This window comes from Sycon ciliatum, chromosome 1 (genome assembly GCF_964019385.1).
Source record: "Sycon ciliatum chromosome 1, ocSycCili1.1, whole genome shotgun sequence".
NCBI lineage: Eukaryota > Metazoa > Porifera > Calcarea > Leucosolenida > Sycettidae > Sycon > Sycon ciliatum.
The window spans coordinates 87829332-87852559 of record NC_088643.1 but is presented as its reverse complement, the minus strand read 5'-3'; the positions used below and the strand labels follow the sequence as shown (position 1 = coordinate 87852559).

The following is a 23228-nucleotide window of genomic DNA, read 5'->3' as shown; positions in this document are numbered from 1 at the left end:
TTGCACATCGCTGCTTGCCGCACAAAAGGTGAAAACGCATGCGAATTTCCCTTTATCACCTTAGTGATACTGTGATTTAGCACTGAACCTACGGCATGACGGGTTTTCCATGATTCATGATAACCTAAACAAAAATTCGCTGTGGGATTGGTTTTATGCAGCATAGCTGCGGAGCTGTACTCCTGTAGCAGTGCCTTGCCGTTCGCTACATCACTAACTCCATGGTACAAAACAAATTGCTTGGTCAGTTGCGTAAAACGGGTTGAGCAGGTTCAGCACCCAACATGCACAGCAGCAGCAGCAGCACCTAGCAGCACTGTAGTCTGTAGTAGATCTACTCGCTGGCGTACACTGCCACTGGCGGTGTAGTCCACACATCACAATGAACATAGAAAGGAATCACACAAACTGCATCTTGCATGTGCAGAACCGGCAGGTGACATGAAACACTGGCAACACACTGGCAAGTAACGTTAGTTGTAGTCAATATTTCAAGGCCATCGTCTAGAGTAGCAATCAGCCTATCATGCCATGTTATGGCTTCTGCCGCACATACTTCACACACACACACACACACACCCACACACAATAAGGTTTGATGAAAATAGCATACAGCCAGAAGGAAAGAGAGATAGCGAGGACGTGGCCAGCGGCATGGTTCTTGTGTAGGACTAACGAGCAAGACACAGGTGTACTACTATACTATTCATTCAGGTGCCGCAGATGTGTAAGTTCTAGCAATAGTAGTCAGTATTTCACCCGGTCATAGGAGACACATGATGCATGAAGAAAAAAAAGGCAAACACGATCTATTCCAAGCACAGAAGTCTTGGCTCTGAATACTACATTAACGTGCAGCATAAACAGTTTTATGGCCAAGCCTCTTTCTGCGGAGGTTAAGTTAAATGCACAGCACGTTTCGTGAAATTTGAGAACAAGCCGGAATGCATGCAAATAGTGAGTGTGATCTGCACCAAATCAAGAGAGCACACAGCGTACACTGGGTGGCAAAAATAGCAGCAACAGCGGCAGAAATAGCAGCAACAGCGGCAGAAAAAAAAGAAGAAGAAACACATGCATTGTACAGTCAAGGTGTTCAGGAACCCACCACCGGTTAGAAAGATGAACAACCACAATCATACACACACTGTTATGGGTAAGCGCACAATACCTGGCTAAGGAGCAAGGGAAGAAAAAAAGAGTTAAAGTGAGCGACATCGTCTAAAAGCAGACGCACATCATAGGTCTATACCGCATTACTGCGGCTGTCACACAATTCAGGCATGCAACGTGCATATACACTGAGTGACTCTCCATGCCAGCGTGGAGTACTAATTCCAATTATGAGAAACATCTAGAAAGGGAGGGGGCAGCTTTGACGTGAGAAAGCCAACGCGGAGGGATGAAAGGGGAACTATGGCTGGGGTACCAGTGCAGCCCAAGCTATCAACATGATGGCGATGATGGCTACATTACTATGCCGGATGACAAGAGAGCAGGACGGACGGGATACACAGACACACGGTGAGTCCAGCACCATTAATTAGGATGGTATGTATGGTCGTTTGGCAGCTGGTTCCACAGGTATATTTGCAGAAGCGGATGATGATAATGAAGCAGCGGACACACTCCGTGACGCAGAGCTAGCGTCGCTGCTGGCCGTTGAAGCAGAAACCAACACACCACATGTCGGGTTTGTGGCCACTGGCGACCTACTGGCTGAGTACACCTTTTTCGTTTTCACCGCCGTACCGGTCTGTTCTTCACTACTAGTACTAGAAGCCAAGCTGGCAGAGCTTGACTTGGTGCTAGGCATAGGGTCAGTGAGCGAGGATGAGCTTGATTGCCTAAACAACAATAGCAGCACCGCAGTGTTTTCGTTAGATAAAGCAGAAACAAAACAACTTCAAACAAATAAGCCCCACCAGTGAGTGTCTCACAGCGTCAGTAAGGCTCAGATCAGACTGTGGCACAGTTCTGATGCCTGACGTCAGTGTAAGGCTCAGATCAGACTGTGGCACAGTTCTGATGCCTGACGAACAAAGAAAGTCGTCCAGGATTAAAATCGCGACCACACTATCTACGGGAGAATGAAAATTCAAAATTCAATTCGAGCGTCAAGTGGTTTTCCAAGAACGGATTCCTGTAAGTTCCTTCACCTCGGCATCGCCAATGCCTTCAGTGCAATCCTTGCAATCATTCCTGTGAGTTTTGTTGTTGTCCGTGGCCACTCAGCCACTTTGATATCGTGATGAAAAACCAGTGAGTACCAGCGTCAATGGCGTACCAGCACCAAACTCCTTTTCTGAGCAGAAAAGCATAGCCGAATTTAGCTTTTCCGCAGCAGTGTCAAACTTTGGTTTTGCTACGGTGGTGTCAAGTTACTAGGGAGATCCGGATTATCATTTCTGGATTATTTCGTTGTTGCCGCAGTCTGATCGGCCCTAAGCCCTAAATTTGTGGTACGCACCTTACGCATTAACAAGAGTACATAACCCCCCAAGAATGTGTTACTCAACTATGGGTGCTGTCCCGACCGAATTTCAAGTTGACACCATTTTTATGATGCAATGCGCATTGTAAACATAATATCAGAGGTATCCTGAACCCGTGGCAGACAAAGCCCCATTTGATCCTGTAGAAGCTATATTGATTATTGTATTGCAAAGAAAAATGTGTGATGCGTTGACACCCCGTACAAATGTCGTAAATCACTGTTGCAAGGAGCAATGCATCATAACAATAAAAAGACTTCAACTTGAAATTCTGTCGGGACAGCAGGGTATGCGGGAGTTGCACACTCTGGGGGGGGGGGGGGGGGGGGGTATGTACTCTTGGTATTTAAAAGCATCCACCCATTCTAAAACTTCATACGATATCAGCACACTGAATGGCTTCATGTGTTTGTCAATACAACTCACTGCTTGCTTGCACTAATACAGTAGGACAGATACCAACGGTTCTTTTCCCAATCTGGAAATTTCGCTCACACCACGGCGGGCACTTACTGGTGATACTAGGGTACTACTGTAAGAGTTGAATCTCAAACGGGGCACAGAGTCTAGCGTTTAACCAGAAAGAATCCATCGCTAACTCCAGAAACGTTACACGTACTACGTAGTATGTTATTCCTTCTCTCCTCGACGCTCTCCTCTACGCTGGAGAAATAAAAGGTAGGTGTGTGCTGACAGGGTCGTTAAACTGTGTGCCCTCTAAGTGGGAATTTTTTGCAAATCAAACTAACGTTACTGTAGACACTTTCAACTCTTAGAGTACATGAAAGAAAGGCAGAGAACAATCCTTGTAGTCACAAGCACTCACTCGGTGGGCAGAGGGTACACGTCTCTACGGCCACTGAATACCCGTGCAGGGTTTGTCCGTCTGAAATAGATGTACCGCTCTGTTTTCTTCCAGATGTAGAAGAACTGGATTAGCTCAGAAACAGAGCGATGGGGAACCTGCAGCAGTAGCAACAAGAACAACAGCAACAGGAACAACAATGCAGCCGCCACCACCGCCACATAACGGATACTACTATTGCTAGAGCAATATAAAGCAAAACGATGAGGTTCTAATGATTTTTCACGGAAAGTGCAAAGGCTGTACTGTACCGGTATCGCAACTGCGATCTGACCTCCGTTCCGAGGTCGCTTGGTAATCTGCCATCAGAACAGGTCAGTGCAAGATGCACCGTGTAGCCATGATCACTTCAAAAATTGATATCAAACAACATGCCTCTTTCCTTATCCATTACCGTAAAGTACCGCCAGAGCGCCCCGTCTCGCGAGAGCGCCCCACCTTGATTTTACAGCCAAGGGAAGAAAATCGTATGGCAGAATGCTACTAAGTTTGTACGATGTGAGAACCTTCGTGTGCTAAGGTCACACTTGGTATGCTTTCATGTGGAGCTCGACGGTAAACTGGGCACGGATTGACTGCACAATGTGCAATGTTTGTACAAGGTCCGTGTCGTATGACCCACAGGCAGGAATCCACCTCCACAAGGCGGCCACGAAAGGACGAGATGGTGGGGCGCTCTGGCGGTACTTTACAGTACTGGTAAAACCAAACACACACACACACACACCTTTTCACGTTGAATCAGGAAGAAGTTCTTTCCATACTGGCTAAGCCCTGCACGCGCACAAACATACACACCAATTAAACTGGTATCACGCCTGGAAAGGGAATCTATCACATAGCCAGGCACAACGCTGGCAAAGAGGAACTACTGTACCTGTAGCACTAAACAAAGAGCATGCACATCAGGTTCTTCAACACCAACATTTTGAAAAGTTTCACAAGTAGACTTTTGTGCCTTCTGCCCAGGTGATGTATAGGCAATTAGGCACGAACAAAGGAGTGTTGTGCTGTGTATTCAGATGATTGTTTTTCTAATTTTGCCACGTGTACACAGTCGTTGCATGTTTTGGAAGCCGTATATATTCACACAAAGAAACCTAACCTATGCCAACAGAAAGAGTTTCGTATTGATATACATGTACGCCAAATACGGGTCCGTATACATTGAAGTGGAGGACGTGAGTAAACGCGCTTTGGGAGTAAGGACATTATTCTGCCGCTCTGCCAAATGTCACTACTCGCAGAGTTGGCCGTAATTACAGTGGTTGTACTGTCGTGGACATGGAAATCCGGTAGCACGTCTAGCGACCCCAGGGCGCTGGCCATGCAGCCGCGGATAAGCGGTACACAAATGCATTTATGCGCTGCAGCGCGCTGGTCGCATCGATCAACATGTGCACTGTACGCAGCGGTCTGTATGCGCTGAGGGCGCCGGCCCCGGTCAATTGACTGGATTTCCATGTCCGCTACAGTACATTGCAGTCAAGTACAGTACACATTGGCATGCCATAATAATACGTTAACGTGGTAGCAGCCTGCACACAACACAATCATCATTCATTATACCTTGCTCAAAATTAGAACACTCTTCCTCGGACCAAGTCACAACTGTAAACACACAGAGCCACACGCACAGAGTACAGGCGTGCTATTGTTTCAAGTGTTTTCTTCAAGGTGAACAAGAAGATTAAACCCTGGGAATCTTGGAACCAGCAACCAGGGACCAGAATCCAAGGTCCATGGGTCATAAGAAAGCAATCCGCGAGGTAGCGACAACTGCAGTGAACTAGGAATAGCAAAGGTACTGGATCAGGGGTGTGTGAGAGCTAGAAGGAGACCCGTGTGGACCTTCAAGGGCACTATCTAATCTCCTGCACAATAGGGGTTATCATTCACCGGTAATCAAGCATTCTCAATGCAACCGCTCGGAAGCAGGTACTTCCAAGTAGAAAGGGCAAACACGGTAACGAAGCTGATCAACAAACTCAACAAGACAGTTAAAGTACTCCATCCGTTCTTACCGCCCTCCTGGTTCGGTAAACTAGACAGTGCCAGCTTTGTATTGAAGCCGCATGACACTAAGTGTTCCAATGCCTACAGCAAACACAACGAGAAAGAGGCAAGTACACATCTCTATATCATGGATGTGGTCACGTATCACCAAAATTTCATCATTGTAATAAATCGCTGATTTTGGTAGACTTAAATAGTTCTTATCAACCACCACACCACACCGCTGCGCTCTCCGGCCGACCTGAACACGTTGCCACAGCACACCATCAGCAAAACGACACTTCAGTTGGTACTCTGCTCCTTTAGACAGCAGCTGTTTCGATCATCAGGATCTCGTCAGTGAAGGTTGCCGATCGAAGTCACACCTGGCACTACATGACTGTACTCTCACTAACACCCTTTATATTACTAGTATCCTCAGTGTAGTCTATCAGTATCGCCTTTGCTTAGCCTTAATCTTCGCGCCTAAGATGCGCCATTATGCTTCCCCCTTTTTTGTGCCTAAGATGCGCCATTCTGTTTCCCCTTTTTTGCTACAAAAGGGTGAAGTTCATTATCTGTTAGCCACTCTACATTATCAACCTTCACTGACGAGATCCTGATGATCGAAACAGCTGCTGTCTGAAGGAGCAGAATACCAACTGAAGTGTCGTTTTGCTGATGGTGTGTTGTGGCAACGTGTTGAGGTCGGCCGGAGAGAGCGCAGCGGTGTGGTGTGGTGGTTGATAAGAATCTGGACAAGGCCGAATGCTGCTACTTACCCCTCTTGACTAAAATAGTACTACTCTGAAGTATAATTAATATACAGATCAAATCATGCTGATTTTTGAACCTGTGAAAAAATTGGGGGGGGGGGGGGGGGTCCCATATCCGTTCCTTGTGATATCGAGGTTCAAACATTGGAATTCAGCCCAAATAGCAACATTCTAACCTTTGGACCACTGGCAGGAACAGTCGTAAAACCCTGGGGACCCCATTTTGTAATTCAGTGTATTTTCACAGAATGACTTCCAAAGACGATATCTAATCTACACGTCCACAGAGAACAATACATTGATGAAATATTGGCCAAATCTGTCCCAAACCTCCTGAAGCCAAAGACTAGAAATAAAGTGTGCGATCATATCACAAACATTGCAACCAAGTTAGTGTTCCTCAACGTTTTCTTGCCACGATTATCAATGGAACTGATCTTGTTGCACTGTTCATGATATGGGTGCACACATTGCTCTACATGTACTTTTCACCAATACTGTAAAAGCCATTATTCTAACGAGGCGCATATATAACGATTTCCCAAAATTGACTAGTTTACGTGTACCAAAGGTAACGATTCTCACTCATTCTCAACGCTCAATAGGACAGTATACGTATCGATTTCTGTATAACGATCTCTATTTTAACGACAGATTTCTCCTCGTTAACTCGTTAGAGTTAGCACTTCGTTATATATATGGCTTTTACAGTATTACAAATTTACTAATATTGACTGAAACGGCGCTTACACCTAGAGTCAAAAGTGCTTCCAGACTTCATCGGGCGGCAGAAGGTCAGTCCCAAGAGGCTTCTGCCAGCCACGCAATCAATGCTGAACGAGCCTACACTGCGGAAATCTGCCACTCTGCTTGATTTTTTTCTGGCGTCTTGCAAGAGCCTGCCGAGATGGCAACATAAAATCCGATTCTGCCATCGAGCAAGCAGTTGTGCAGAGCAACCAGCGAGTTCCCTCGTGGTCAGCATTCAATGCTTTGGCTTCTCAAACATCTGTCCCTCCGCAATCCACCATTGGCTACTGCCCTGTGGTTGACTCTTCGTCGACTGAGCTCTCCACAGTGTATGCTGTTCTCTCGAAGTGTCACATGCAGTGTGAAAGGGCTGGCCTATACAGATGAGAACGCTGCAGGGCTCGTGTCATCACCGGCACTCATAGCTTTGCATGCTAAGTATATGGCATACTGTCACAAGCAGTCACAGGCATCACAGCATTTCTGCTACTGGCCATCATACATTGATATGGCGGACCTTCCCGTCGCCTTGCCTTCATCTGTGACAGCCGCACAGGTGATCGAGAATTCCACTTTGATTGTGTGCGCAGAGTGCTGCCTTGGTGCCTAAAGCTGTGTTCACAACTGGCGCGTGTACGCGTGACACCACGCGTTTGTGCGTATTTTTGCTGGCTTTTGGGGCGCCATGCGTACGGAAACGCGCTGAATAGGAAATTCCAACATGTTGGAATTTTCAGCGCGTATCAGGCGCGTACCAGCGTACATGCAAGTCACTTTGACTGGCGGGGTCAAAAAATTAGTACTCGAAGGTGTTGCACGCGCTAAATACGACTCGGATTGCTGTTTTTTGTGAAAGCTTGAGCGTGCGTATGGGCACGCATGAACCGCAAGCGTACCGCATCCACGCGCCAGTTGTGGACACAGCTTTACTATTGGCTGCTCAAGTTCCTTAAGGCCAAGCCATCGAGCATATCGGAAGATGTTTGAGAGCCCAGCTTCGTACATACGCCATTGCTACCATACTTTGTGTACTGCTCTATTCTGGAAATCTCTCCTTGTACGAAACATTCATGATTATAGTACAAGCGGAAGTACATGTGCATGTAAATTTGAATTCATGATAATGTTACCATGAGAACAGCTTGGAAACGTTTTTTCGTCAAACTGCCCCAAAGATTAGTTATGTGTGATACACCATTGGGACTCCTTGAATGGAACCCTATAACTTCAGCATGTCAAACCTTTGTGTACTTCAATGTTACACGAGATCCACAATTTTCCACTCTGGCCAGCGTACTAAATGAATGCACAGTACAAATGCGTCCCCCTACCCTTTCACATGCACACGCACACAAAAGCATGCTGACATGAGGATTGGCCAGACTAGCATAGAAAACAGTAAAGCAAATGAAATACATACACATACATTAAGCAGGCACAACACATTATCTTTGGCCTTACAGTTTCATTGTCAGGCGCATAGGCATAATATGCTTGACTCCGTGAACCAGCCACTTCCTGCATGTCACGACTAAGCGCTGATCTCAAGTACTTTTGCACTGTTCAAGACACAGCAGCAGCAGACAGATGATGTGGTAAACAAAAGCTGAAAGTAAGCAAAATGAATCTAGCATAGCTGGCACAACTGTACCAGCATGTACATGTAGGTAAGGAGTTGAGTTCCGGCCCGGCAATGGGGCCCCACGTGACAGCTCTTTGGTCTGACTTCAAGCCCGCTTCTATCTGATCCCGTGACCAGTACTCCTTTGTCGATGCTATTTTTAGGTAGCTGAGGTCATCACCTTTCCATTGACGCCACACATGCCGCGCTTGAACAAAAAGTGGAGCCGCATTTCGCGCAGAGGCATAGCGAAATACTGATCTCTACCAGATGCATACTCGGCCCTAGGAGGAGCACCCGATTTTTGTGTTCAGCAGAGGATTCTAGAACATTTAGGCTTGTGCTTTATCGCGTTAGAAGGAAAATGATCACAGAAACTAGCCCATGGCGATTTCCCGGTGGTGGACGAAAAAAATCGAGTGAACCGCACGCACACTTTAGAAGTGGGGACGGTGAAAACGGGTGAGTTGTGCAAGGAGGCGCACACGTCATGCATTTGCACATCCCGTATCGCAACGCACTTCAGTTCGCACCCACATGTACGCACCAGATAGTGCAGTGCTGGGTGGAAACCACACCGTCCCCGTACATCCTTGCATTGCTCTCTGTGACTGCTCAGGCGATCATTTACCAAACTTCAATCATCCATAACTCTGGATTGCCTTGGAATTTCTGTTTCAAACTTTCACAGGTTGTTTCTGACATCTTCCCGGTTTAGAAAAAGTAGCGTTTTAGGCAAACTCACAAAGTTGATTTTTCAAGTGAACTAGGTTTCACACCATGAGCGATCAGGCAAGTGGTCCCTGTGGGTTCCTGTAAACATTCTCAAGAAGATAGCGCTTCGCACAGCTCGGGATGCCTTGCCAGACCCCCCTGTACTGAGTAATGTTCCTTGGATTGTTTTGCGCTTCCACTCTATCCCAGCCACCGGAAACACTTTCTGTTTAGTTCGTTTGGGCTGTGCGTATTCACCATTGGAGTCAGGTAGTGACTAAGGTACACGTTCAATCCTCTCCAGGTTTTGTTGGTATAATAAATCAAGTGTTACACAATGCTGTGATAAGGTTTGTCCGAGACCTTGCACCTTGGCGTCTGTATCTGATGGAAGGTTTTAAGTACTTGTTTTTGGTACCCCCTCAGAGCTAGCCGCTAACACAACCTGGGTTTGGATTTATCTAGTACATCAAAGTAGTACCCCCTCAGTTTCCTCTATAGTCTGTTTCAAAAAGATTTACAATCAGGTTTGGGTCTTAAAAAGTATGAAGATAAGGGAAAGTTGGACAATAAAGTACATAGAATGGCTTGTTAGGACACGGCAAATTGTTCTGTGAAGGTTTCGGAACAATTGGACCAGCCGTTAAGGAGTTAGAATTTCGGCCAGGTTTCCGGCCTTTTCCCATGGTTTACAATTTGCCCAGGAAGCCAGTATCGATTCTTTATCAAAACCCACGATTTATCCTTTCCTTTTTGGCCTTGTGGTTATGAATGCTGTCTGCTGACCATGAAGCTGTGAGTTCAAATCCCAACCTATCGTCAAGTCAAACTTTTTTCTTCTTCATTGTTTTGGTGATCAAGCTGGTACACGACAAAGAAGATGGCTGCACCAAACGACTTGTTGTTGGAGCTCGCGCTTCCTGCTGAACTGACTGACACTTGACTGGCTCACGCCATGTGAACACACCCACAACACTGCAATGGTGTGAGTGAATATGGAAGTCATCGAGCTGTAGCTTTTTGAGATTTATTCTAGTATTTCAAGATCGCCAATTTATTTGAACTTAGCAGTCAACGCCGTCTTCTATCAGCGTTCACAAGCGTCTGCTTTTCTCAAAATGTCGTCGAAGTCACACGGATAGCTTTGCCAAGTCATGGCCTTGGGAATGAGTCCGTGTCGATGTTGTTTTCGTCGCATGGTGAGTAAATTGCATCGCAGCTCAAAGAAACTATTTTGGTCACAAAACGAATTGGGACCCATGCCGCTTGTCAACATTTACAACACTTTCGTTCCGACATGTCCTCTCTGACTCCTTTATCGATACGAGGAAGAACTCGTTTGTTGTAAACCAGACGTACATGACTGTATCAACGACGTGAGTGAGTTGTCATTTTTCCTGCTTTCGCGCGGAATATTTCTTCGAGTTCACAGTGAGTTTTTCCAGGCAGCGCTCGAGTGCTCATACGGTAAGACGGCAAACTCCGCGGGCGATCGCCAGGAATCTTTTTGAAACGGACTGTAGGTCAACTATTCACCAATAGTTCTTTACTATTACCGCAGCTTTTGTCACCTCCTGGTTTACAGCTGACCAGATGTCACTACATGTACTACTAGTACTGCTTCTGACTATCTATAGGTGTTTTTCTGTCTCAGCTCTAATTTCTTTCTTCAGTAAAATGACTTCGAAGGATATACACGAGCCTATACATTTTGGCAGTTTGTTAATTAACACCCTCCCCCCCCCCCCCCCCCAAAACCCTAGGGTGACATGTTTCTGTTGCCATGACCCCGGGATGCACCGCATTATTATATTGGTACAAGCAACTAGGTTGCAGAACACGGTCAAGCATTCTCCTGACACTAAAATGCAGCCTGGATGGTACTTCGAAGTACATACACGGAAAGTTGGAAACATGCTCTCTACACTCGCTGTGACTGCTGAGTGCTGCCAGCCCTCGCTTTCTGTGACTCAGGTCCATGGTTCAGTCCTTGGACAAACTTGTACTTGAAAGTTGAAACACATACTTTTTTCTCTATAGGCCAGATGCAATGAAACAACTCACCTTCAGATTCAGAAAGCTCATCAGGCTTCCAGAGTGGAGGTTCAGCTGACGCTGTAGAGATAACAAACAAGGGAACATTAGGGAAACATTCATTGCAGGCTTATGGTAGCACTGTGACACTGCAACAAGACCGAGCAGCTTGTGACATTCGCTAGTCTCGACTACTGAGCAATGGCATTGGCTTACTTACATGTGATACACAAACACATGACTGTGTTGCCACGCATAACACGATACCGGCAACTTACATACAGTCAACTTGGCTAATAACGACTGCGGATATAGCGACAATTCGCGAATAACGACAGAATTTTCATGCCCAGAGCAAGTCCATTCTAGCTGTAATGCATATAACGAGACTTCGGGTATAACGAGACTTCGCGAATAAGGACACTTTTCTGATGCCCGGCCGAGTGTCGTTATACGCAAAGTTGACAGTAATCAGAATCACTCGCAGCCAGTTGCACCGCTGCCTACAATCCCTCAGCAGATACAGGGCTCATTGCAATGCACACTACAATGTACTCCAGTGTACTTGAAGACACATTTATTATAAGCATAAATGCGCCGAAAAAATATTTGCAATGGTAAACGAGCGTGAGCATAACGGACATGTGCAGCCCAGTGCAAGTTCTTACCTGAATCTACCGACATCTGTTCCATGTCAATCTCCAGGTTTGGAATGGATGCCTGGTAGTCATCACCTTGCCGAATTTCCTATAATACAGACAACGTCACGTGCAATATCAATATAGTTAGCCGCAGCAGCAGCAGCAGCACTGTTAAGCAGCAAACTCGTCCATAATTCTTTCACATCAGACGACTCATTCCTGATCATGGTCCAATACCAAAACACCGAACAATAAAATTAATTCTGAATGTTACAGAGTGATATGAATGGATAGCAGGGGGTAATTGAGTTGAGGTAGTTAGCCCACGGCACAATTGGTTCATAAACTGAGCTGCGCCACTGTACCTTTCTCCAGTCCAATGTAGGCGATGGAGGCTGGGGCATATAGTCTTCGTCTTCATCCTCTTCATCGCTTTCTTCGCCATCTTCCGACATGTCAGGAGCAGCATTGACTAGCTGCATCAGCGTGCTAGGTTTTGTACCTGCAGAGCACACGAGATGAGCTGCTAACTTATCGCGTGACTATCCACTGCCTTCGCAACGCAATCATGAGCACAATACATGTATACGCTCAACTCGTCCAGGACTATGCACTGATAGTAGCAGTTTTCAATTGGTCCGGTCGTACCATTGTCTTTCATACTTTGTGTGTACTGTATAACATGGTGGGGGTGTAGGCTTGTACAATGTACTCAGTAGTAGAGCCAATGGAAAGGATCGATACGATTCACTTCATTTACCCCCCCCCCCCCCCACATATCGTATATTCTCTATTATAAGCACAGGTCTCCATTACTAGCACAGTCTCTAATACTGTACTAGCGCACTGTGAGCACCTTTCGAAACATTATAAGCACAGACTCTATTATTAGCACGGTCTTCGTGGAAATCAATGCTGCATGCATGATATCTAGCATGTATTTCTTCTTGCTCTGTACGGATGTATTGGTTAAGGGTGGTCTCCAATATAAGTACGGGGTAGAGGGGAGTTGAAAAATATAAGCACAGCGCTTATAATAGAGAATATACGGTACTCTTGCAATAGGGAGACAACTAACCAGCAAGCAGCAAGGACAGAACAGATCAACAGAACACCTCTTACTTTCTTCAGGGGCACTCCATAACGGGTCCGAAGTTCCTTCTGATTCAATAGTGGCAGATGCAGCAATGTCTGTTGGCACGATTGGACTGGCATCATCGCCACAGTTAGCAGTTGCAGCATTGGTTGCAACAGTAGCAGCTATGTCATCGCTATCAGCAGTCCTTTTGTCTTCAGCAGCAGCCGCCCCATAACCGTACCGGGCAAGCAGTAGCTCAATAGGTATGTCAGCATCCTGCCAATGAAAGCAAACGGACGAAAAGCACCCCGTGCCTTGTTTCAGTGTGGTCTGAGAGTTCTGCAGTAATAGTGGATGTGTACTCTATATATGGGCGGCGGAGAATTTTGTGCTTTCAAACGGTTTCTACTTTAATAGGGGTCGTTTACATGAGAAAAATAAGCCCGGGCTTATTCGCAGGCTTATTTTTCAACCGCTCACATGACGGTTGTACGGGGCTGAGTTCAGGTGAGTGACTGTGAGTTCTGCGCGCATTTTATTTTCAAATCGCACTTGAATGCAGTGGTAAATGTTCGTGAATGATGAAATTTGGATCAAGAAGTGCCGGCTCACGCTTCTACTGCCTTCCGATTGTCACTTATTTTTCGAGAAGGTGAAGGATCGGCTAGGACTTTCCACTGAAAGAAAAATCAGAAGAAAAAATGCCAAGAAAGAAACAAAGGAGACGCACTGTTCACGGCGACATCTCATCTGGTTCACGAGGCAAAATCGAAAAATACGGAAAAAAACTCACTTATAACTTTAAGCCATGGGGGTTGAATACGCTCGGGGGTCTAGGGTAGGGCTAGTTCAACTCGGGGCGAGCTGAATAAGCCCGCCTCACCATGTAAACGCGCTCTCTAAAATGACTGGGTGACAGATCAAGGCCTAAGGTTGAACTAATAATGCGGACAAAATCCCAAAATTATGCACATAATTATGTGGGCGAAAACAGGCCATTATAAGCCAAATATGCGGTATAATGCGGTCATTAGTGAGGTTTTGCTCTACGTTATGAGAATGCGACGCAAAGAATCACGGGAACTCTCTTCGCGTTCCCGTAACGTAAAGAAATCCGGTTCTGCTCTATGTTTCACGTAGAGAAGTCACGTGGAATGTGTACTGGGAATTTCCCCTTCCATATTTGCCAGTTTTCTGCCTGCACTCGAATGATACCCAGCAGATCCGTACCCAATTTCTTTGCGTGTGCCACAACGTAGAGAACCTCATCGTCGCGTAGAAATTTGGAACCAAAACACGCGAAGCCGTAGACTCTAACCCAGACACCTACTCTCTACGTGATTTCTCTACGTTTCACCAGAACCTCTCTAGTATGCACGAGTACCGACGTCGAGTTGTCTGTCATTTGTACAACTTTAGCGTGCAGTTTCACGCAAGTATACAACTTTGTCGTACAAACTCATGAACCGGTACGACTTTGTAGCACATTTTCAACACCATGTACTATTTTCTTGTACATTCCCATGAATAACGCGGGTTTTATGCAAAATCTCTCGAAAACGCGGATGAAAAAAGCCAATAATGTGGAAAATTGTGCGTCCGCGGAATCGCTGTATCCTGTCCCCACAGGTTGAATAAGCCCGGGCTTATTTTTCTCATGTAAGAATAGTATGCAGAAGAACAAACAGGCTAGGGTGTTGCCAAGTGCAGTACACTAACACAAACATCGGCTTCAGAAGAATGGGCAGCTGACGAACACCCAGGCTAGAAAGTCACTAAAAAGTGTCATGCTGGAAGCAAAGATTAAGCAACACCACTGGGGTTTTCACGGTTCTAGCCAGGTCAAAATAGTAGGGGGCAGGGAAAACAGTTACCCCGTAAAGCCTAGTTCACATTCGACGCAACGCCGACGGTACGGGACGTAAGGGCTTGTCGGGAGGGCTGGGGTGAGCTGTAAAATCCTGTACGATTCGTACGACATGACATGCAGCAGTCGTTGCGACGTTCACCGTCGAACGGCGCGAGTCATAAGGCACGGTCCGTGACGGGGTGACTTTTGGACCTAATTTCTCGTTTTTCGGGACTTCTTTTCAATTATATCTCCTTGAAAGAAGCGGAATCAAGTTCACAATACCAGTTTTTCGTGAAGACCAAAAAATTAGCCCTGAAAGTTGTGGCATTCAAATAATAGCCCCAGGAAATGATAGAATAGTTCGTCTGTCACGCTTCTGAACTATCCCTAAATACAATAAGTGACATGAGATCTTATGTTGCTAAAATTCAACTCAAGTCGTGCTAGCCATTCTGTGAGTTATCATGGGAAGCGCAGTGTTCGAAATGCTAAAAATTTCCAAGTACGAATCGGGAGCAGTCGGCGCACGACGCCGTCTCCTGTTCACACTCGAATTGCAGCCGTTTTGTACGCTTGCGTCCCCGTCTACGGTATGAAAAGTTGGATCGATCCAACTCTTCCCGTCGCTTCCCGATCTGTACGGTAGTACGGTTGCGTTCCCGTTCCTGGTGTTCACATTTGACGCCGTCAGACCATCCCGTCGCTTCCCGTCGATCCTTACGTCGCGTCCCGCCGTGCCCCGTCGAATGTGAACTAGGCTTAACCCATTTTCCATTTTCAAATAGAACTGCAGGGTTCGCACCAAGTCATGAAAATATTATTCAAGGGTTTTCAAGGGCCCCAAACCCCATTTTTTCAAGGACATTCAAGGACATTAGTTGGTGGGCTAACCGTTGGTTGGAACATCGCCGCCATTATCCTGTCCCCGGGGAAAATTGCGGAAAAAATCGCAAAAAACGCGGGGAAAAACGCGGCATAATATGGCATAATTTGCGGTGAATTTGCGGTAAATATGCGGTAAATATGCGGTGAATAATATTGATGTGCGGCAATTTTCAGTGAGTATGTAGTGAAATCAATCAGTTACAAGTCTCTGGTGTAAGCACTTGTCATATTTGAGTAAAAAGCCGCCACGATGAGACGTTGCTGACCGAACAGTGCACTGTGTGTACGTGTAGTGCAACAAAAAAGTTCAAAAAACGCGGGAAAATCGCGGAAAACGCGGTCTTTTAAAAAATCGCAAAAACGCGGAAAAAAACGCGGCCGCGGAATTGCAATTTTCCCCGGGGACAGATTATCACTCAGAGAGAAGACATCGCGCTCAGAAGAAGAGGTGTCCACGCTGCGTCCAAGAGTGAACTATTGTGCTCTTTGACCCTCCATAGTTCCTCTGAGAGAGTGCCTGGGAGATAGGTAGCTTGGAAATGGCCGTAGAACGTGCTTTCCTGGACGCAATATTCAGCCATTTCTACCGTCTTCTTCAACTTGATTTATTTCGAAAAAAATGTTATTTTTCAGGGTTTCTGCACTGGACGCGTTTGGGATCGAAAATCTCACCTGCACAAACAGGCTGCGCAGCTCACGCGCTGAGATCCCTATCAGTACTACCAAGAGTGGATCCACTCTTGGTACTAGATCTACGGACTACGGTACCGGTTACGGGTACCCAGCAGTGCGCGTAGACCTACTGCATGAACGTGAGGAGATCTACCGCATTCAAACCCAAAATCAAGGAAAAACACACCTTTTTTCAAAAATTCAAGCACCCACACGAAAATTCAAGGATATTCAAGCACTTTCAAATCCGGCTTTGACATTCAAGGACTTTCAAGGAATTCAAGGAGTGGTGCAGACCCTGGAACTGTCTTGCAATGCGCAATGCAAAGTACGGGGCGAACACCTGACTTCACCCCAGACAAATGTGCCTTTATGAACCCTCTAGTACTGACTATCGACTGCATTTTTGTTGAATGGCATGAAAAGCACAAAAATCGGAAAATGAGTAAGGGGCTGCGCTAGAACCCTGGGTTTTCACGTATCACTACATGCACATTGTACCTGTACACTCAAACGTCTCTTATCCGGACGCCTCAGATACGGGCACGTCTCCCTACCGGGTACCTTCAGATTGAGTTCCGATGGCAAAAATGCTTCGAATTTGGGCATTTTTAACTCTTTTTTCGTATGCACAAGTGCTTATTTGTCACTGCCAACTTTAGGGTTCACGGTTTGCCACTAAAAGCACCCGTCACGTGCGCCTCCATTTTGGATTATGGAGGCGCGCGCGACAGGCCACGACAGCACCTGTCGAAGTAAAAAAATATCGACTCGAAGTCTAGCCGGAGAGCGTACTTTTTGAATTTTTCCTTCACTTCACTCGGGCTTTGCATTTTTGCTTCGGTTTTTCTGACTGACCTGGACTTGATGATGGCGGCGGTGGCGGTCTTGGCGAAAGATCCAGTTCCATCCAGGGAGCCCTACACATATGTGTAGGGCTCCTTGGTTCCATCTGAGACACTTTGTCGCCTTTTCTTGTCTGCTGAGGTTCTGGCAAAGCGCAGCTGCATCGAACCTGACTAGATGTAGCTGCACGCATCCTTTGTTTGCCCTGCAAATCTTGATCTGTTGCTCTTCTTGCTGTTTGGCCGAAATGGCTGATGCCAAGGAAGAAAATATTCTTCCTGTAAAGAGGCCGAAACTGAGCAAGGGCACGTCAAGATATGTCGGGTGTACAAAGAAAAAGAAATGTCATGGTCGCTTCAGCAGCTCACGACAGCCAACACGCTCCATCGTGTCGGGATTGGAAGTATCCAGCACGGCTGTTCCGAGCGCTGCTGCTCTTGTTATTCTTCTTCTTCAGAAATTCTGCACACCTTGTCGGCCAAAGTACGCACGCGCGTGCACGGAAAATAGATGCGCCGAGCTGTTTCTTGTTCGATTTTGACAAATAATGGCTTGTCGTTTTGCCCTCGACCTTGGCTATCCTTTTACCGTTCAATATTTTACGGAAACGCAACGGCTCCCCCTGTTTTTTAGCCGAATTTTGGCCAAAGTTACTAGAAAACCCAGAACTCGTTTGAAAAAATACGAACGACGGAAGTCTTGAAACGTCTTTCGTGCGTGTGGATTCAAAAATTCAGGCAGTTTGAGCCAACCGTAATGAATCCCGTAGAGTTGAAAGTGAGTGATATTATTATTATTATTATTTTGCTTGTTCGCGTTGGCATCAACCTGCATAAAGCAGGTATATAGCCTTCGCTTAAGCTGCCATAAAAAAGAAAGCTCATCCTAAGCGAGAGGGCTAGAGGAAAAGATAACGATAACGAGATACAGAATACAAAGAAATACAATGAGTTAAACATACGTATACAGTTCAAAACAAAACAGAGCAGAGCCGAAGTTACTAATCGGAGTGACGAATGCGTTGGTTCCGATTGATCCATCAATCGACAAAGGGACTAATCCGTTAGTATTGCAAAGTAGAAACCGATTGCAGTTGCAGATCTCCAGGCCAGGGCCAGCATATTGCCGATTCTGGATAGGTCTCTGCAGCATTTGATGTGGTAATTATTATCATAATTAGTGATAAAATTGTTAGAGTATCTAGAGTATCTAGTATCTAGAGTATCTAGTATCTAGAGTATCTAGTGTAATTGTATCCGATATTATTGTTAGAGTATCTAGTGTAATTGTATAACTTCAGCCACTACACACAGCACACATTAGTTCCTTCCACTTTCGACGATCCTGGGCAAGCTGCCTCAGTGCAACTAGATCCTCGTGTGATGTGAGGGAGTTTGTGGATCTGGAATTTTTCAGGTCGTTGTTGATAGATCGCGGGAGGGTTGTTCTCGGGCGGCCTCGGAACCCTGAGCTTCCTGGTTGAAAGTACGCTGACATAGCCTGCTGGACCGGGGATGAGGTGTCTAGTCGAAGCATGTGGCCAAGCATTCTCCACCTAGCAGACTGGATGATTCTGCTGAGTGGCTTGGAGCCAGTGCGCTTGTACAGTGCTTCATTGCGTATTATACGGGGATATTTGACCCCTATGACTGCTCGTAACTGCTGGCGGTGGAACGAGTCAAGTTTCTTTTCTTGAGTCTCTGTCAGGCTCCATGTTCCGCAGTTATAAAGAAGTATTGGGAGAATAAAGCTGCTGTATAACCTAATCCGAAGGGGTTCACGGGCATGGTTACCCCTTAGCCATATCACCCACAGCTGATGTAAGGCACATGTTGCTAGACGTTTTCTCCGACTGATATCTTCCTCCACTCCAAGCATCGATCCCAGTTTGACCGTGTTCCGCCATCGCTCGTCTACTCTGTCCTTTTCTCTTTTAATTGTAGTATATTCGGTTTTGGCTTCATTCATTTTTAAATTGTATTCCGCTAACGAGGATGATAGTATGGGTTGATTGTCGTGCAAATATTGTAGGCTGGTGCTGATGAAGTCTACGTCATCCGCATACGCTGTTTCATTGGGCAATTGAAGCTGAATATCCAATGCTGGTCGCGGTGAGAGTCGCTCTCGAATCAACCTCAATGCAGCCTCGAGGTAGACAGTAAACAGGACTGGCGATAGAGAATCACCTTGTGGGGTACCATTATGTGTGACTAATGGTTGGCTGAGAATGTTATTCAGCTTTACTTTTATTGTGGTGTCTGTCAGAAGGCATCGGATGATGTGCAGCTCATCATGATCAATGACTGATGACAGTATATCGACCAGCCTGACCCTCGATATAGTGTCAAATGCCCTTGACATATCAATGCCTAAGATTGAGATCTCCGACGCAACCCGTTGGCATCTTGCTGATAACCACCGATAGCTATATACCACGTCTCCAGTACTTCTCCCTGACCGGAACCCGCTTTGGTTCAGTGACAAGTACCCGTTGATAGCTGGCTTGATCCGCGTCAGGATGACTAATGAAAGAAGTTTCCGTAGGGTGTTCAACAGGGTAACTGGCCTTACATTTCCAGGAGGACCTCTTTTCTTTCCCGGCTTTGGTATCGGGATCAGTAGCCCATCGCCTAGCTTGAGTGATTTGTCTTTGGCATAATTGTTGAATGTAGTGGCAATGTTCGAGAACAGTGCTGGTGTTCCATATTTGATAAGTTCAGCAGGTATAGTGATATTGATGGGAAAATGCGATTTGAGCACTCATCGATAGTGTGGTACAGTATCTGCACGCGCCTGACATGTGCATGATGTAGCTGGCGATGCTAGCATGCCAATCTGTGAACCCTAAACTTGTGTAATCCACACATTTTCATCAATGGATTCTTTTTTTATCCTGAGCATGTGCAATAATAATAATAATAATAATAATAGGTGACAGATCGCGTACAATATGCATTGACACAACGAGAGAGCTTGGAAGCTCAGGGCCCTACGCTATGCTTTTTTGCCTAGCTCATCATGCATGTTATTAGAACTGCCCCTCAAAATCGGATTTTCTGGCCTTTTTGTAGTAACACATTGACCTGCTGAGCCAATGAGGTAAAATTATATTCCATACAATACGATACAATAATGTCCTTGCCTTGATAGTGTGCTTGTGCTTAAAGGGGAAGTTAAGGCAAAAATTAAAATTTCACCAGTTGTAGTCTTCGGGGTGCTGAGTCGAATGGTCTTGGTCCGAGAAAGCTGAGACGCTCCCTTCCTACTTGAATCCCAATCGAACTCGCGTACTTCCACCGAAACTGGGTGACTGCGCCCTACTAGATGGGGATTTGTATGCAAAATGTCACTAAAAGCGCCATTTCGTTCTTATAAAAGCACGGATGACCGCGATTGGCCCATATGTTGTAGTCTTTTGGACGCTGAGTCGACTGGTTTTGGTCCGAAAAGGCTGCGATGCAGCGTTCCTCCTTTATTCCCAATCGAACATGGTTGAACAAGTGGTCACGTGCTCCTGCGTACACCAGTCAGCTGGTCACCGTGCCTGCAGGGTACAACTTACTAGCCTGTTTGACCTTTTTTGGGTGCAGTACATGTCACTCGAGTTGAACCTTGGTGTGAAAGTTGTCGCCTGCTGGCGTGGTGACCAGGTGATTTGGGCACCCAGGAGCACGTGACCGCTTGTTCAACCATGTTCGATTGGGAATAAAGGAGGAACGCTGCATCGCAGCCTTTTCGGACCAAAACCAGTCGACTCAGCGTCCAAAAGATTACAACATATGGGCCAATCGCGGTCATCCGTGCTTTTATAAGAACGAAATGGCGCTTTTAGTGACATTTTGCATACAAATCCCCATCTAGTAGGGCGCAGTCACCCAGTTTTGGTGGAAGTGCGCGAGTTCGATTGGGATTCAAGTAGGAAGGGAGCGTCTCAGCTTTCTCGGACCAAGACCATTCGACTCAGCACCCCGAAGACTACAACTGGTGAAATTTTAATTTTTGCCTTAACTTCCCCTTTAACTGTTGCTGACGGCCGAACGCATGGTTGCCTGTGGAGCACATTACATACCTTTACAGTTTCCTATAATACGCACTGTCCGACGGCAAAAGAGGCTGCGGATTTAGTTTTTCTGCACGTTATCAGCAATGACTACTGATCTTCAGCAACTTGGGTCTCCTATAATACGCATCCTGTCTATGCTTTGTTAATGCTAACATAATGCTCGGGATAGCACTCGCTACTGATCTTCAGAAACTGGGCCTGACTCTCACTCACAATAAGACTGTTGTAATGTTCATCGTTCCCAAGCGGTCGCTGGTTTCTCCCACAATTTCATCGTACTGTTGTACGACATGCTATACGACATCCTTATACCGTACAACACCGTATTGATGTCTTTGATGGTACGGTACGGGACAGGTACAGTATAGCGCCAGGCATGCCGATGGCACAAACAAACACGGAATTAAAGCTGTGTGGACCCTGGCTAGCGCCAGACGTTACTGAAGTAACGTCTTTTGCATAGCTACGGGAATAAGTATAATATTACTGTGCAACACATGGTTCCGCTGCTGTAGCATGTGCAATACTGAGCCAGTAATAACAAGAGTACATAACCCCTCAGAGTGTGCAACGCCTGATCCAGCTCTGCATAGGGTCTTGGTGGAGCGTAATCGGATCTTCTGATGTCATGCGCACCCTCCACACCAGCGCAAGGCCGGTCTCGAGGCAGGGCACCGTTGTTTTTGATCCAAGAGTACCCGCGACTCCCCGGGTTCCCCTCAGACTGTGTACGATATTATGACGCAATGATCCGCTTACGCTCGACCAAGACCCTATGCAGAGCTGGATCAGGTGTTGCACACTCAGGGGGTTATGTACTCTTGGTAATAAATGTAAAAAACAGAAGAAAACACACGAGAACCGAGTTATGCAGCAACTATCCACGACTGTAACAAGACAGTTCCGTGCCCTATTATCGCACTTTCTGGCTGCTTATTATCTTGGTACAGTCGTGGATAGTTGCTGCATAACTCGGTTCTCATGTGTTTTCTTCTCTTTTTTACATGAAAGAAGAAGGCATCGAAAATAGAATCAAAAATTCAAAATGTGCGGTGCTTGTGCATAGCAACGGACCAAGAAATTCCGTTGCCATGCGCTTTCGATGTTATCACTTTCAAGCACGATATTACTTTGAAATTCAATATGCGTACCTCTGCTAATTCGTCCAATTCATCCGGATCCGGCTCATCTTCGCCTGCCTCAAAGTCAGCATCTTCATCATAGTCTGTGCTGAGAAGTGCTTCCTCTGACACTTCAAACAGATCATCATCTACCCCTTTCTCGGCTACATATCAATGAAGTGAAGAAAAAAAAGTGCAACATATTTAGCACCTTGTCCCCTCAATTGAAGTTCAGCAAGAGTGCATACGGGATACTACAATTGTACTCAGTATTGCATTCTGGCGTACACTGCAGATGAGATAGCGAGGGCTGAGTGGAAAGCTCGGCCAAGACAGAACTCAGTGTCTCTTGCTCGTGACTATTGAAAATTAGCCTGCTTACCCATTCTCCTTTAACCTCCCGTCAGCCAGGTGAAGCTACCAGTCCCAGAACATCGTAATGAGAGATGAAGAAATGCATGCAATCTCGTGATTGTGATGGTAAATTTCTACCATAAATCAACGGGGTCAGTAAGCCATTCAAATACGAGGCTAGAAGAACAAAAGGGAAAGAATTTTAAGGGAAATAGAGTCGGTATAACGACTGTGCAATGACCATTTGAGCCTTTCCTAAATCTTCTTGATGCACTCGAAATTGCGAAAATTGCTTCGATTATGAAATGAACAATTTGCCCATTATTTTACAAAGCGTAAAAATAATTTTGTATCTCGAGAAATATTACCAGAAAACAAGAATTTGCCATTATGGCGGGAACTAAGTTACTTGGCGGTTTTTAATCTGGCGCCTTGGCGGCCACGCCACTGCAGCAAGGGAGGCGAA

The 23228-nt window shown here is 46.0% G+C and overlaps 1 protein-coding gene across 1 annotated transcript; it reads right to left on the bottom strand.

The window, feature by feature from the left end:
* Nucleotides 1-391: 391 nt before the first annotated feature.
* On the bottom strand, nucleotides 392-23061 carry LOC135806188 (mesoderm induction early response protein 1-like). Its single transcript, XM_065320342.1, has 12 exons — nucleotides 22791-23061; nucleotides 22439-22572; nucleotides 13014-13245; nucleotides 12257-12393; nucleotides 11919-11997; nucleotides 11281-11331; nucleotides 8343-8440; nucleotides 5385-5457; nucleotides 4930-4971; nucleotides 4088-4134; nucleotides 3322-3458; nucleotides 392-1847 (listed from the first exon to the last, which is right to left on the bottom strand). The coding sequence occupies exons 1-12, from the start codon at nucleotides 22792-22794 to the stop codon at nucleotides 1544-1546; spliced, it is 1338 nt and encodes a 445-aa protein (XP_065176414.1). The 5' UTR covers nucleotides 22795-23061; the 3' UTR covers nucleotides 392-1543.
* Between the last annotated feature and the right edge of the window lie 167 nt (nucleotides 23062-23228).